This window comes from Hemicordylus capensis, chromosome 2 (assembly GCF_027244095.1).
Source record: "Hemicordylus capensis ecotype Gifberg chromosome 2, rHemCap1.1.pri, whole genome shotgun sequence".
Taxonomy (NCBI): domain Eukaryota; kingdom Metazoa; phylum Chordata; class Lepidosauria; order Squamata; family Cordylidae; genus Hemicordylus; species Hemicordylus capensis.
Window position 1 is genome coordinate 234,361,947 of NC_069658.1, and position 15,240 is coordinate 234,377,186.

The 15,240-nt window shown below is 49.7% G+C and overlaps 2 protein-coding genes across 2 annotated transcripts; one reads left to right on the forward strand and one right to left on the reverse strand.

Annotated features, from left to right (window-relative positions):
• Window positions 1-1,858: 1,858 nt before the first annotated feature.
• LOC128343381 (uncharacterized) lies at window positions 1,859-8,259 on the forward strand. The gene is made up of 2 exons (XM_053292365.1): window positions 1,859-2,875; window positions 6,420-8,259. The coding sequence occupies exons 1-2, from the start codon at window positions 2,431-2,433 to the stop codon at window positions 7,049-7,051; spliced, it is 1,077 nt and encodes a 358-aa protein (XP_053148340.1). The 5' UTR covers window positions 1,859-2,430; the 3' UTR covers window positions 7,052-8,259.
• Window positions 8,260-13,850: 5,591 nt separating this feature from the next.
• Window positions 13,851-14,606, reverse strand: LOC128343850 (vomeronasal type-2 receptor 26-like). Its single transcript, XM_053293284.1, has one exon. It carries the CDS (start codon window positions 14,604-14,606, stop codon window positions 13,851-13,853), a length of 756 nt encoding a protein of 251 aa, XP_053149259.1.
• Window positions 14,607-15,240: the final 634 nt, after the last annotated feature.

The following is a 15,240-nucleotide window of genomic DNA, read 5'->3' on the forward strand; positions in this document are numbered from 1 at the left end:
CAACCAGTTTTTCCTCAGTAAAACACCAGAAAAAGGTAACAAAGTCATGACGTTGCTTCCTTTCCTGCATTCTAGGGTAGTGGAAAGGAAAAACAGAATGGCCTCCTTGACACACTATCCTCCCCCAGCACAGTATCACCAGTAACTCTTGCTGGTGTCTCTCTTATGTTTCTTTTTAGATTATGAGGCCTTTGGGGTCAGGGATCCATCTTATTTATTTATTATTTCTCTGTGTAAACCACCCTGAGCCATTTTTGGAAGGGCGGTATAGAAATCAATCAATCAATCAATCAATCAAACAAACAAACAAACAAACAAACAAACAAAATCACCCCACAGCAGCCATGAGAGGGAGGACGTCCCACCCCCGCTGTGTCAATCAGCAGCGTGCCCTGCTGCTCACGCTGAGAAGTTTTCCTGGTGCATAAGTAGGACAAAAATGGCCATGCCCTGTAAATATCGGTTACAGCCATTTTTTCTTTGTTAATACACCAGAAAAAGGACACAAAGTCATCATGTTTCTTTCTTTCCTGCATTCTAGGGTGGTGCTAGGAAAGGAAAAACACAATAGCCTCTTTGAGACACTATAAATTCACCCCACAGTAGCCGTGAGGGGGAGGACGTCCCTCCCACCCACCCCCACTGTGTCAGTCAGCAGCGTGCCCCGCTGCTCACTCATACAGTGGGGCTTGTCTGAAGATGGAAGAACCCCACCCATGATGGCAGGTGCTTCCTTGATTGCAAGACTGGATCAATCCAATCACGGCCTCCCATCACACATTGGGCTCTTCCTCTGCACTCAAGCCTCGCTATGAGTGTGAGCAGCAGGGCAGACCTCTGATTGATGTGTCATGGGCTGGACTTCCTCTCTCTTCACCCCGCTGTACATGGCTACAGATGGGTGATTTTATATTAAGCTCTGAATGAGGCTCATCTTGAAATGCAGCTGATTTCTGAAGGCAAATCAACTCCTGCCAGCTGATTTCTTTCTGAAGTGATTTCTGTAGTAATGATTGGCATATAAAACCCGTTGATCTCTGAATTTGTATCCTGTTGAGCAGAAACTACCTGTTTGAACTTAACCTGAGAAATACTTGAACCAGCAGTGATGGCAGGGCAAGATTCTGGGTCACAACACCAGTTCACAGGGTTTCAGAAATACGTCAATTCCTGCACCATAACAGGCAGAAGGAATTAGGTGTTAGAGGTGCCCCAAACAGTAGGCTTGTGCATTTCGATTCGGGTACAAAATGTTTTGTGCTCGGAAATGGCAATTTCGGAGGTTTTGTAACCAAAACAAAATCAAGAATTAAAAAATAGAGATTTTTGTTTCCAAATCGAAATGACTGTGTTTCGGAGAGAATGCTTTGTTCTTTGGAAAAGCATTGCAATTGAAATTGATTTCTCTGACTCTCTCCACTCCAGCTGAGGCACTGAGTGATTATCAGAAGATAAAATACGCAAAAAGGTTTTGAGCTTGAATGGTTTAGTTAAGTATGTGTTGTATTCAGTGTGATTGAAATGCAACTGACCTTGCAAAGGGATTTGGAAGACAGCCTTTTGAGACAGAAATACCCAAATATCTTTGGGAGCTCAATGCAATTCCAAAGCTCTTGCTAAAAGCCATGGTATAAATTGTGTAGAGAATCCCCCTCCCCTTGCCTCGTGCAAGTGGGAGGGTGTTTGTCCCAGCCCGGGACTCACGAGCCCAAGAAGGAGCCTGATTGGTTGGCTGGCTCGTGGTGGGCGGGGCTTGCTGAGAGGCCGAGCGTTTCCCCGCTCTGGCCTCTCAGTCGGCTGTTTGTTTCCGATCAGGAAGGAGCTCGGTCCGGGAGCTCCTTCCTCGAAGGCCTTAGTTGGGGGGGTGCACCCGACAAGCGGGCGAGGCAGCATTCGGCGGCGTTCCGTCGAGGGGGCCATAGTGTCAGCGGTGGCCCCGCTGGTAGGGGGTTACTCCCGGGACTGCTCCCGGCTGGGTTGCAGCTGCAGCAGCAGCGTCTTTGGGCCTCTTCAGCGCGGCGTCGGCACTCGGCTTCCTGGGCGTGGTTCTCCTTCTGGGCGTTTGCCCTTTTGGTTTGTGGGGTATTTGGGGGGTTTCCATCAGCCTGGGTGGCTGGGCAGCGGCCCCTTTTCCGTTCCCTGGAGCACTACTTTTGATGCCAACATTCTTTTATTTGTTTGGTGGGTAGCAGGTGGGTGTTTGTGCTCATCAGTGCCCTGGTGGGCCTGGCCTGGTTGAGAGTCAAAAGGCCTTTTCAAGCCTTCTCCTTGGGTGGGGGGCTCTGGTGCTTTCCTGGATAGGATTGAGTATTGTTTTTGATTCAGGACAAGGGCTTGGCTTTTGTTCTATATCCTTGCTACCTTCATTCTGTGCGTGGTTGGCGCTTTTTTCCTCCAACCCCTTTTGGAATCCCACTATTTGGAGGCAGTATGCCGGGGAAGGCCAAGGGCAAGAAAGGGGGGCGCCCTGTTAAGCAGCCCAAGAGGCCTGCTCCCCCGCAGTCCTCCTCGGAGGAGGAGGATGAGGAGATGACTCTGATACGGGGGTTAATTAATAGGATGGAAGCTTTAGAGAAAGCAAAAGCAGCCCCCTCCGACAAAGGTGCGGGTCCTTCAGGTGTGTGGGGGGTGCCTCCTCCTAAGGTCCCTCGGAGGACCAGGGGTTCTGTGAAAAGCCAGCTGCTAACTTCTCTCTCTAGTAGGCTGGCTGCGCTTGAAGAAGGGCTGAACCCTGCTGGACCGGGCCCTTCTGCTCCTGCGTTACCGCTTCCTGAACCTGAGTCTCCAGTTCCGGAGTCGCCTTCACCATTGCTACCTCCGCCTGCGGCACCAGTTGTTCAGCCTCCAGTGGATACGGCTACTCCTTTGGCCCAGGGTGAGCCAGCAGCACCTACACCGCCCGGCGTCACCGGCCAGTGGCTTTGTCCCTGGCCGATGCCTGCCATGGGTGGATGGGGCCCAGCTTCTTACTGGCCCCCATATACACAACCTTGGGTGGCGGGTTCCCCGCCGGTTTTTCCTGGAGTTATTGCAGGCTTACAAGGCGCTGCGGAGCAGGTCTGGTTGGGCAACCGGCCCTCCAGCGGGTCGCTCCCACTCCCGGGGGTGGCCTCCTCTGCTGGATCTGCCACGGGGGTGCAGGCGGGTTATTATCCGATGGGGATTCTGCCGTCACCTCAGCATGCGCCCTATGGTAGCATGGGCCTCCCGTTAGGGGATCACTTACTCCCTTCTACAAAAGAAAAAATCCTTAAGGGTGAATATGTGGACATTTTTAGCTTGTTGTTCAGGGAACCTGAGGTTAAGCATAAAGAGGGGGAATCTTGTAAGGAGCACGAAGCCACCAAGAGAAAGCCGGTCGAAAAGACTTGGAATAATTGGCTTTCTGGCTTCACGATTTATATGGGGGTTATTGTCCAAGCCCAGCCCGCAAGGGGCCCTGCCCTGTTAAAATACATGGATATAATTCACAGGGCGGTCTCCGACTTTGCTGGATCTTCCTGGGTACGGTACGATGAGAGTTTTAGAATGAGGGCTGCCCTTGACCCCACATTGCCCTGGGATGCTCCGTTGCAGGAGTTGTGGCTGGTTACTATGTCTCCAGCCCGGCCCATAGAGGGAGATAGGTCTGACAGTGGGCATTTGCTTTCTAAACCATCGGGGGTTTTGCCCTCAGGGAGTCCTGGGCAACAGTGGGTTCAACCCCACCTTGTTTGCTGGGAGTTTAACTCCAATGGCAAGTGCTCCCGTTCCCCTTGTCGGTTTAAGCATGCCTGCGGGGTCTGTGGGGCGAGGCACCCCAGTTCCTCCTGCCCCAGGGCCAAGTTTGGGGGTTCCGGGGCTAAGTATAGGCAGGGGAGCAGTAAAAAGGGTGGCCCTCCTCCACCCGCTCCGAATAAAGGGTCCTAGCCCTATCAAGGTGAAGGTGCTTGAGCAGCTGTTGCTGGACTATCCTGACCAGTCAGCAGCTTCTTATTTGTTATGTGGCTTCCGGGATGGTTTCAGAATTCCCTCTTCGGCCCGTAGGGGATTAGGCAGTTCTCGCAATCTGAGATCAGTGGTTGGTAAGGAGGAAGTCGTTGTTAGGAAAATTGGTAAGGAGGTGGCTGCGGGCAGGGTGATGGGGCCTTTTGCCAGTCTCCCCTTCCCCAGCCTTAGGGTCTCCCCATTAGGGGTGATCCCTAAAAAGGTTCCTGGTGAATTTAGGTTGATTCACCACCTTTCTCATCCCAGGGGGTCCTCAGTAAATGATGGCATCCCTGATAGCTTATGCTCTGTACGTTATACCTCATTTGATGAGGCCGTGGAAGTGGTCAGGGGTAGGGGCCCCGGGGCCCTTTTGGCGAAGTGTGATATTGAATCCGCCTTTCGCCTGTTGCCAGTACATCCAAATGACTTCGAGCTGCTGGGCTTTGCATTTGCTGGCCAATTTTATTTTGATAGGGCTTTGCCTATGGGCTGCTCGATTTCCTGCGCAGCATTCGAAACATTCAGCTCCTTTTTGGAGTGGGCAGTTAGGCGCCAGGCGGGTCTTCCCTACACGGCTCATTATTTAGATGATTTTCTTTTTACAGGCAGGGGGAATTTGAGGGAGTGCCACCATTTACTTCGCTCCTTCATGGAGCTAACAGACCGGCTAGGTGTCCCTTTGGCACGGGATAAGACGGAGGGGCCGGTCACGTGCCTCGCCTTTTTGGGGATTGAGTTGGACACTGTTGCCGGTTGCTCCAGGCTGCCTCAGGCCAAGCTGCGGGTTTTATTGGACATGGTTAGGTCCCTTGGTCGCGCCCGTAAGGTCTCCCTTAGGGATCTCCAGGTTGTTTTGGGTCACCTCAATTTTGCCTGCAAAGTGGTGGCTCCGGGCCGGGCCTTTTTGCGCCGGTTATGTGACCTGACTGTGGGCGTTAGGGCTCCCCATCACAGAGTACGAATTACGGAGGGTGCCCGGGCCGACCTGGCTCTTTGGGAAGCATTTCTCACTGATTTTAATGGGGTGTCTTTCTGGCGGGATGTTAGACTTCTGGAAACCGACCTGCAGGTCCACTCTGACGCTGCAGGTGGAATAGGTTTCGGGGTTTATTTCAGGGGACGTTGGTGTTCCGCCAGGTGGCCCGAGGACTGGTTCAGGCAGGGGGTTTCCCGGGACCTGACTTTCCTAGAGCTCTTTCCAATTGTGGTGGCCGTGCATATTTGGTCCGCTGAGTTTGCCAACTCCTCAGTTGTGTTTTGGTGTGACAATCTGGCAGTTGTCCAGATTGTCAATAGTCAGACTTCCCAGTCCCCGAGGGTCATGGTTTTGGTTAGGGCATTGGTATTGCAGCGTCTGCGGGCTAACATCCTTTTCCGGTCCCGCCATGTTCCGGGTATCCGGAATGACATAGCTGACGCTTTGTCTCGTTTTCAGTTAAACAGGTTCAGAGCGTTAGCGCCCGAGGCCGCCCTTCACCCGGAACCCATGCCAGCTTTTCTGTGGGAACTTGGCAGGCGGAGGCACAGCGGGCCATAGCGGCATCTCTGGCGCCTAGCACCAGAGTGAGCTACACAGCCAAGCTTGAGGCTTTCTCTCTTTTTCGAAAGACTGAAGGTTTGGCGGAGGTGTGGCCGGTCCCTGTAGAGCAACTTCAGCAGTTTTTGGTCTTCCTCCACAGGGCGGGGCGTGCGGTATCCACTTTGGGGGGCTATCTTGCCGCGTTAGCTTTTGAAGCCCAGGTTCGTGGGGTTGGTGATTCCTCCACCGACCCGCGGGTGCGGCGCATGTTGGAGGGTTGGGCTAGGGGGGAGCCTAGGACTAGGGACCCCAGACGCCCTTTTACTCTGGAGTTGGTGGCTTCAACGCTGGGCCAACTAGTGGGGTGCTGCTCTGGCCCATGGGAGGTGTCGCTGTTTAGGGCTGCACTGTTGGTTGCCTTTTTTGGGGCCTTCCGTCCAGGGGAGTTGCTTCCCCGCAGCGGGTCTTCCCCCAGGGACCGCTGCTTGCAATATTCTGATTTATCTTTCGGTGACGGGGAGGTGCGTTTGCTCCTTCGTCGCTCCAAGACGGATCAGAGGGGCAGAGGCCAGACGGTTCGCCTCGCGGCGGCCGGGAATATCAATGTATGCCCCGTGGTGGCCCTGAGGCAGTACGCTGGGCTGGGCCCCTTTTCGGGGGGATGTCTTTTTACCCACAGCAATCAGACTCCTCTGACGCAGTATCAATTCTTGGCGGTGGTGAGGAAGGCTCTGTTGGCCGCGGGGGTTGCGCTCCAGGGGCTTACTCTACATTCATTTCGTATTGGTGCGGCCACCACCGCTACACGTATGGGGCTTCAGGAGGTCGAAGTTCAGAGGATTGGACATTGGAGGTCCGTGGCGGTCAGACGTTATGTGCGCTGACAGCGGACAGGTGTGGGCTCTACTGACCTGTTGCTTTCTTTTGGCAGGTGCTGGCGGGGCGGCGGTCCCGGTCCGAGTCCTGATGTGTGGCCATTCGTTGGTCTTCTGGGCTTTCAAGCGGGCCAGCACCACCCGCTGGGGATCCCAGTTGGGTTTAGGAAGCAAGGCTTCAGTTTATTGGTTGGGCATGAGGGGCATGCTCTGGAATCAGTTGCTTCCAGCATTGAGGGAGCATTTAGATAGGTTTCCCATTCCCGACATTCTGGTTCTTCATTTAGGGGAGAATGATTTGGGCCGGCGGCCTGGCCTCGCCATCCTTCAGCAAGCCTCCTCGGATTTGTCTATTTTGCACAGCTGGATGCCTGGCGTGCGCATAATATGGGTTAATTGGCTCCAGCGCAGGGTGTGGCGGGGTGCTCATTCTTGCCTTAGCTTGGAAAAGGCACGCAGGAAGATTTCAGCCGCAATAGGTAAATTGGTTTTGGCGGCCGGGGGGTCTGTGGTGCGGCAGCCAGATATAGCTGCTCGCTTTCCCGAGTTATTCCGCCCTGACGGGGTCCACCTGTCTGAGAAAGGTTGTGATTTGTATCTGCATAATATCCGGGAAGTGATTGCTGAAGGTTTGGAGGGGGTGGGGCAGGAAGGTCAAGCGAGGGCTAACCTTCCTGGATGGCGGTAACAGTGCGGGCTGTGGGTAAGGAGGTCTAGATTTCGGTGAGCACCCTTGGACATTTTAAGGTGGATTGGTCAATTGCTTCCTTGTGGCCTGTGCGGCACGGGAAGAATTACATTGCCAAGAAACCTGCTTCAGGACTTCACCTACCTTTGGGCTGTGCGGTCCGGGGAGGTAAAGATCTGAAGCTGTCCAGATCCCCTCTTCTAAAAGGGGTGGTTGGCTTTGAAGGAATTGGGCGGGAGCTACCTGCCTCTTTCCTGAGCCAGGGTGTGTCGCCCTTGCAGGCGATGGGTAGGACGTTTTGAATCCTAGCCCACGCCTAGGTGCCCGCACTGTTTTTATGTTGGTGATTAATCACCTTGTTTCCAGTCCGCCACAAAGGTTGTTATATTAATAAAGCGTGGCCCGTTTCTCCCATTAAAAAATGTCTCTGTGTCTTCTTGGGCTGGGGTCTGGGTACAATCCCCCTCCCCTTGCCTCGTGCAAGTGGGAGGGTGTTTGTCCCAGCCCGGGACTCACGAGCCCAAGAAGGAGCCTGATTGGTTGGCTGGCTCGTGGTGGGCGGGGCTTGCTGAGAGGCCGAGCGTTTCCCCGCTCTGGCCTCTCAGTCGGCTGTTTGTTTCCCCCTCCCTCCCTCCCTGTTGCAGAGCGGGTCTAGTGACTGGTCGCCTATGGGCCGAGTAGGAATTTTTTGCTCTCAACTTATTGGCTGTTGTTGGGGTTTTTTTCGCCTACTCTGTTCTGCAGTCAGTTGGTAGTTAGGTTCTAGGTTGGCCACGTTGGCGGTAACAGTGCGGGCTGTGGGTAAGGAGGTCTAGATTTCGGTGAGCACCCTTGGACATTTTAAGGTGGATTGGTCAATTGCTTCCTTGTGGCCTGTGCGGCACGGGAAGAATTACATTGCCAAGAAACCTGCTTCAGGACTTCACCTACCTTTGGGCTGTGCGGTCCGGGGAGGTAAAGATCTGAAGCTGTCCAGATCCCCTCTTCTAAAAGGGGTGGTTGGCTTTGAAGGAATTGGGCGGGAGCTACCTGCCTCTTTCCTGAGCCAGGGTGTGTCGCCCTTGCAGGCGATGGGTAGGACGTTTTGAATCCTAGCCCACGCCTAGGTGCCCGCACTGTTTTTATGTTGGTGATTAATCACCTTGTTTCCAGTCCGCCACAAAGGTTGTTATATTAATAAAGCGTGGCCCGTTTCTCCCATTAAAAAATGTCTCTGTGTCTTCTTGGGCTGGGGTCTGGGTACAAGCTTTCTGAGAAGCTGGTTAGGAAAGTTCTGAAATTACACAGGATTTCCTTTCCAAAGGTTTAGAAAGAATCTCTTGACTTGTTCAGGGCTCTTTTGAAGAGCTATTGCGTGATTGGGCTGAGGCTCTGCAGTCTGCATGGCCCGGAATGGATTGCTAGGAACAAGCCCCAGGAGCGCATTTGAGAGCAGACTGTAGTAGAGTTTCCTTTGGTTGTCTAGGGAAACTCATTCTTTAAAACTCGTTTTTAAAACTTTAAAACTCACGCACCTGCTTCACCAGAATTTCCTGCAGCCCTTGTGCATGGAGGTCCAGAGTTGGGGAGGGAGGGCACTTTTGCTGGAACCATAGGCACTGAATGTGCCCAGAACATCCACCCTGGGCTGGGAAATGTTACTGAGATGGAAGCGGGACAGGACCCATGCCACCCACTCCCTCTGGGCTATTCTTCTGCAGTGGCTTTACCTCATCCTCATCCCACCTCCTTTCCCGCTAACGCGGGAATAATAACCCAAAGGTGCAACACTGTCCTAGATGGAAGGGTGACACCTGTGCTTTCTGTCCTTTTCCCTTTCTTGCTCATATCCACATTAGGTTTTCTGGATTGGGGAATCTGCTCTGAGAATCCAGTCTCGGGACGAGACTCGGTCCTGACAAGCCCCAGAATGTGTGTGCGCTACAGCTTTTCTCTTGGGCTGTGTCTTCTTTGCGCTCCAGAGAGCGGTGCCACCTTTTATGCTTTCCTCCTTTGCTCGCCGGTTTCAAGGATTGTTGATTTATTATTACCAGCCAGGTTTATCTCTGTGTGTGTGTGTATGTGGACCTGTCCATCTAGAAATTCTTCTTCCCGTTATTCCAGACTAATTTGCTTTTGAGTGAATTAGTGAAATAATTGGCAACTCCATTTGGAGTATTTTAGAAACAAACAAAACAAGATTTCTACCTGAAATTAAACAAAGATTTGGAGTCCCCCCCACCCCCACACACCCCGCCCGACAATTTGACATCTCTCCCTGTCCCTAATTCCTCTGCATTCTAATTTCCTTTAGCTTTAGCCTCCGCTTCTAGTTGGAAAGGGTTAGCCAGGGAAAAGGTGATCAATGAAGAAAAAGAAAGTTCTGACCCCTTCTGAAATCTGACTTAATCTTTCTGTCCAGCACATTAAAAGAAATCACGTTTATGATAACCTTTTTAAAAAAACGAAAAGTGTATATTCTTAGGAGGGAAGGGGAAGACATCATGCAATCCAAACCAATGGATATTTACTTGGACGAAAATCATGAGTTCGAACAGGGCTACTCCTAAGTAAGTGTGGGTAGGGCTGGAACTGAAATCAGCCTTGCAGTTGTAATTGGGGCTCCAGCGGCAAGGGAAACACTGTTTTGCTGTCCAGGACCCTCACGCCTTCCTCCTCACCCCTTCCCAAACCTTCACCTCCTGATTTTAAAGAACGAGTTATCATGAGTTTTAAAGTTTTAAAAACGAGTTTTAAAGAACAGGTTTCCCTAGACACCAAAGGAAACTCTACTACAGTCTGCTCTCAAATGCGCTCCTGGGGCCTGTTCCTAGCCATCCATTCCAGGCCATGCAGACTGCAGAGCCTCAGCCCAATCATGCAGGCGTGCCCAAAATGGGTGCCTGCAGCCCGCCCTGCTGCCAGAAGAAGGCTGAAAAGCGGCTGAATAGTGGGCAAGCTGGTCAGAGGGGGGCATAAGTAAAGCCGGCGGCAGGGAGGGGGAACCTCTGCAGACCCCCCGCTGCCTCCAGGAACTCCCCCGAGGGGAGTACAAGGTAAAAACAAAAAAATTAAAAACCTTTTTTTAATTTTTGGTTCGGGGGGTGGTTCGCGAACATCGGGGGTGGTTCGGTCCAGTTTTTGACAAATAGCAGGGGGGTTCGGTTCGACCTAGAGTCATCGAACCCCCCCCGAACCAAAACCACGAACCATGAACCCATGAACCGGTTTGCACATCCCTACCTGTGGTCACTGTTCCATGGGGAGGGAGTGTTTTTATTGAAAGATTGCTTGAATCCACAAATGGCTTGTCCTGCTGTGCTAGTGTGCACAGGGGCAGGCTCACACCCACTGCAAAATTCTCAAATAACTGTGCCAAAAAATTGTGTCATTGTTGTTCATCATTCTCTTCACTCTTTCAACTTGTTTATGTGGGGCTTCAGGGGCAAAACAGTGGGTTGTGTGGCAGTGCCCCAAGGGTGGTGCACCCAGATTCCAAATAGGGCAAAGGACTGATTGCATAGGAATTTTTGAGGTTTTTACAGGATTTTTTTTTAACAGGAATTTTTACAGGATTTTCCCCCCATAGGGAATAATGGAGGTTTCAGCAGCCCCATAACTCCACCTGGGGGGCACTGGGATGGCCCGAAGTGAGCGGTAGTGTAGTGCACAGAGGGTGCCAACCACACCCCTGGATTGCTAACCCATTGGGGTACTGGGCTTTGTTGTTTCTGAGGTGTTGAGTTTAGATTCTCTGGTAGCAAATGAGATTTTTAATGAAAAACCATGAATCCACTCTCATATGCTACTAGAGAATCTACTCTCAGAACACCTCTAGAACAACAAAACTCTGTACTTCATGGGTTGGCAACCCATGTGGGTGCTTGGCACCCTATGTGCACTACACCACCACTTGCTCTGGGCAACCCCAGTGCCCCTCAAGTGGAGTTATGAGACTGCAGGAACCTCCATTATACTCTACAAGGAAAATCTGAAAGACGTGTAATTTCATTAATTCCTCTGAAAAAATTGTGGTAGCTTCCTTGTATCTTGGTGGCACTACCACCAACCACAATCCACTCTGGGGCCCCCGCCCCCACAGCATGAAACTATACTTTTCCTCCATCATACACTATGGGGGAAATCTGAAAGACGTGCAAAATTAAAAAATTCACCAAAAATCAGCAGTTTGCCCAATTTCTTTGAAATTTTTGTGGTAGCTTCCACTCATTGGGCAGTATAACCTCCACCCACTCATTTGACCATGTGACCCATTTTTAAAATCTGAATTAATTCAGATTCCGATTTGGATTAATTCAGATTAAAAAACAAACCCTGGGATGATTTGGAAGGCTTAATTTCAGACAAAATACAAAATGGGGTTGATTCGGATTTGGTACAAATTGAAACAGAAAAAATGCAAAACGCGCAACCCAACCAAAAAGGCGGCGGGGGGGGGGGGGGGGTTTGGTCCAGTTTGGCTTTACCCCGAACTGTGGAACAAAATCTATTTGCACACCCCTAATAGCAGGACTTGTGGCAAGGAGGTTCAGGAGAATGTCGCTTCAGCAAGTCCTTGGGAAGCCAGAAAGGCAGGAAGCTTGAATTCTCATCCAGGATTTTTGTTTAGTCAGACTGTGCGTTAGACTTTCAGTTTTCTTTTGTGTGCTTTGTATATCCCCAATACTGTTCTATGATGGTTTATCTGTAAGCTTTTAAAGGTGCATTTGTATTTTCCTGCATCCATGTTCTTTGCAACTGGGTAAGCACGATTTTTAAAGTGTGCCATCCCAATATCATCTGGGGTGCTTTTTGAAGGATTCTTGTAACCACCAAATATTTTTACCTTTAACTAAAAGTTGAGAGAGCCTCAGACTGAAGCAGTCTGTAACATGTAAATAAAGCTCCCCCCCCACCTTTTTGTTCCTTGCAATTTTAAAAAGCCTTTCTGAGTGGATTTTAGACTCAGCAAAGGGGGGACTGAAAAGAGTTTCTCTCTAGTGTAAACATGCCTCAGCCTGGGTCAGCAGTTACCAGTTTTCGCAACACGTGCAGCCTGGAACATGGAAGATTTTTGTATACTTTTCCAATAGCAACACAAAGAGAGTTTTCCCTGGGAATCCCACTGAAGCCCAGGGGGTATTTAAGCTCTGTCAATAAGTGGGTGGTGGTGGCAGCCTTAGAACCTACCAAGATTACAGGAGAGTTTGGAGAGAAGCCTTGCTCAGAAAGCTGGGGGGATGATTCAGCAGTTTTCTTCCCCCACGTGCGCCTACTCTGAGACAAAGGCTTGTAATCTGCTATACGTGGCCAAAAAGCCATGTGGAATTCCAAGGCAGGAAGGATCCATTTCAACTGCTAGGGGTCAGAATGGGCCCTGAGCACTAGTAAAGGAGGGAGCATTTCCAGGATTTGTAGGTGTAGTATTGCACCATACAATAGCAGGTGTGAGTTCCACTGGGGAGAAGCTAGGGATCATCTGACCTTATTTTGGGATGGTGATCTGATGGGGCTGTAACTCAGTGGTAGAACATCTGCTTCCTACCATAGAAAGTGGTAGTTCAAATCCCTGGCTTCCTGGCAGGTAGGGCTGGGAAAGAAACCCTTGCTGAAAACTTGGCGAGCTGCTGCTCTGACTTGGTATAAGGCAGCTTCCTATTGGCTAATCTTTGCCTTTAGTTGCTACACATCTCCAAAGAGGAAACATTATTTGCTTTGAAAAACATTTATTAATTTCATGAGTGATCTAAGCAAATCTAATATTTTAATAAACAAGCATTATTCTTTTAAAGAACTCTCTTCGTTTTTGTTCTGACATGCCTAAAGCCTTTAACCATCTGCTAAAGGAGAAAGGTTTATTTAAGTGGAAATGTGGTGGCTGTGGGGCACGCTGGAGATGACAGAAGCTATAAAATAAAGATCCTACAGATGAGGGAATTGGGAGGAGGGGACATCCATGGTCCCTCCTCTACAGTAATCAATAGTTGTGATTATGCTAAAGCTCTTACCACACTCCAAACATTTATATGGTTTCTCCTTATCTAGAAAGGGAGAGACTCTGACTGAAGCTCTTTTCACAGCTTGAACATTCAAATGGCTTTTCCCTGATGTGGAATCCAGTGACAGAACATTGTAAGCCATCATAGTGCTACAACTAGCAACCAGTGATATTGTGCACATATTTCTCCATGAATATCTCCATGTGTGAAGGGAAGAGAATTCTGTTCTCATCCCAGCTCAGAACATTCACTGCTAAGACATGTAGAAGTATGTTTTTATCATTCAGGAAGTGGTGGACATCTTCCTACCTCTGGCAAGAATTGTTGAAAGTTAAAGGACTTTGTGCTGTCTCTTTGTCTCAGACAGTGGAGGAGAGACTAGTAAGTCAGAGGGCTAGAAGGTCAAGACATTGCTCATCACTTCTCCACTGCTCTGATGCTATCCCTTTGATATGTAGATTGCTACTTTTAGGGATCAACTTCCTCTCTCTCTCTTCCTTCCCTACCTGCCCTTCTACCTTGCAACATGGCAAGCCTCTCTCCCTGCACCATATGTCCAGAGAAGATGCAGAAGCCATCTGCTTCCAGCTAGATAGATACATTAGAGATCCTAACTCCTCACTTTCCTATCTAGAATGGAGTTCCTTAATAAATGCCTTTTATATTCATTTGAAACTATGAATTGGCTCCAAGTTACTTTACTCTCAGCATACACACATGCCTAACTAAATACGCTGTGTTGTACCTCTGTGCACTCTGCTATAATGAGAAAGGGATTCTCTCACCACAGAGAATTTCCAACAAGAATGATATACTAAAGATCAGGTACCAGCTTTACTTTTCATCATGATGTACTCCTTTGTATTCAGATCAGGTCTCAACATGATAATGTAGCATTTGGGAATAAAAATGCAGCCCAGTAATCCAGCACTGGAGGCCAAGATGGAGAAGACCTGCACAGCCACCATGTGTTTCCCCTTTGTGCTCAGATAGGCAGGCACAAAGGACACCCAAACACTGCAAAAGACCAACATGCTGAAGGTGATCAACTTGGCTTCGTTGAATGCCCCAGGCAGCTTCCTGGCTAGGAAAGCCACCATGAAACAGATGGCAGCTAGGAAGCCCATGTAGCCAAGGGCAGTATAAAACATGGCCACTGAGCCTTCATTGCACTGCAGGATGATGTGTCCAGGTTGGGAGTGCATGTCGGAGTCTGGGAAGGGTGGAGAGATTCCCAACCAGATGGCACAGATGCCAACTTGAATACCAGAACAAGAAAGAACAATGGAGTTGCCCAAACTCTTTCCCAGCCATCCCCTCATCCTGTTCCCTGGCTTTGTGGCCATGAATGCCACCACCACAGTGATGGTTTTGGCCAACAAAGAAGAGACAGCGACCGAGAAGATGATGCTGAAGGTTGTTTGTTGGAGAAGGCAGGTTACTCTCCCAGGCTGGCCAATGAACAGAAAGGATGACAAGAAAGAAAGGAGGAGGGAGACGAGGAGAATGTAGGAGAGGTCTCGGTTGTTGGCTTTGACCACTGGAGACTTGTGATATTTAATAAAGACTCCCAACATCAAAGCTCCATTTAGAGACAAGAAGAGAGCAATGGAAGTGAGGCTGATCCCCAAAGTTTCTTCGTGAGCCAGGTAGCTTATCAACTTGGGGAGACATTGATTTTGGTCTTTGTTGGAATGCTGGTCTTCAGGACATTTATTGCAATGGTCTGCATCTAAACAAAACAAAATCCAGACTGACTTGGACCGCAATAACATCTACTATAACTCCCCAACAGTAGTGTGTTCTTTTAGATTCTGTGAAAGACGTGTCTATGGTGAGAAAACCTATATCCAATCATTAGACATGTTGATCATGATCAATATATTAGGGACGGACAATGGTTATATTGCAGAGTCATTACTTATCCTTGTAATTGTACAGGAAGCCACTTGAACTGAGGAACACGAGTCTGATATTAATTACTAACTAAAACATGGGGTAAGAAAACAATCAATAGACTAACAATCTCTCATGCAAAGAGAGGGAGAACCTCTCAATTTGAATTCAGGATGGCAAGTGAAGAGGAGACAAACAAAACTAGACTCCACCCCCAAGCCAGTACACGGATACATTCAAATGGACAGAGATAGGGAGGTAAAGGGTCACTGGTAGAGTAGATGTATTTCATGCAGAAAACCCCAGTTTCAATCT

Coding starts and splice junctions, on each gene's coding strand:
- LOC128343850 (XM_053293284.1), bottom strand. CDS start 14,606: ATGTTGGGAGTCTTTATTAAATATCACAAGTCTCCAGTGGTCAAAGCC.
- LOC128343381 (XM_053292365.1), top strand. CDS start 2,431: ATGCCGGGGAAGGCCAAGGGCAAGAAAGGGGGGCGCCCTGTTAAGCAG. Junction 2,876..6,419: donor GGCTACTCCTTTGGCCCAGG/GTGAGCCAGCAG, acceptor TTCTTTTGGCAG/GTGCTGGCGGGGCGGCGGTC.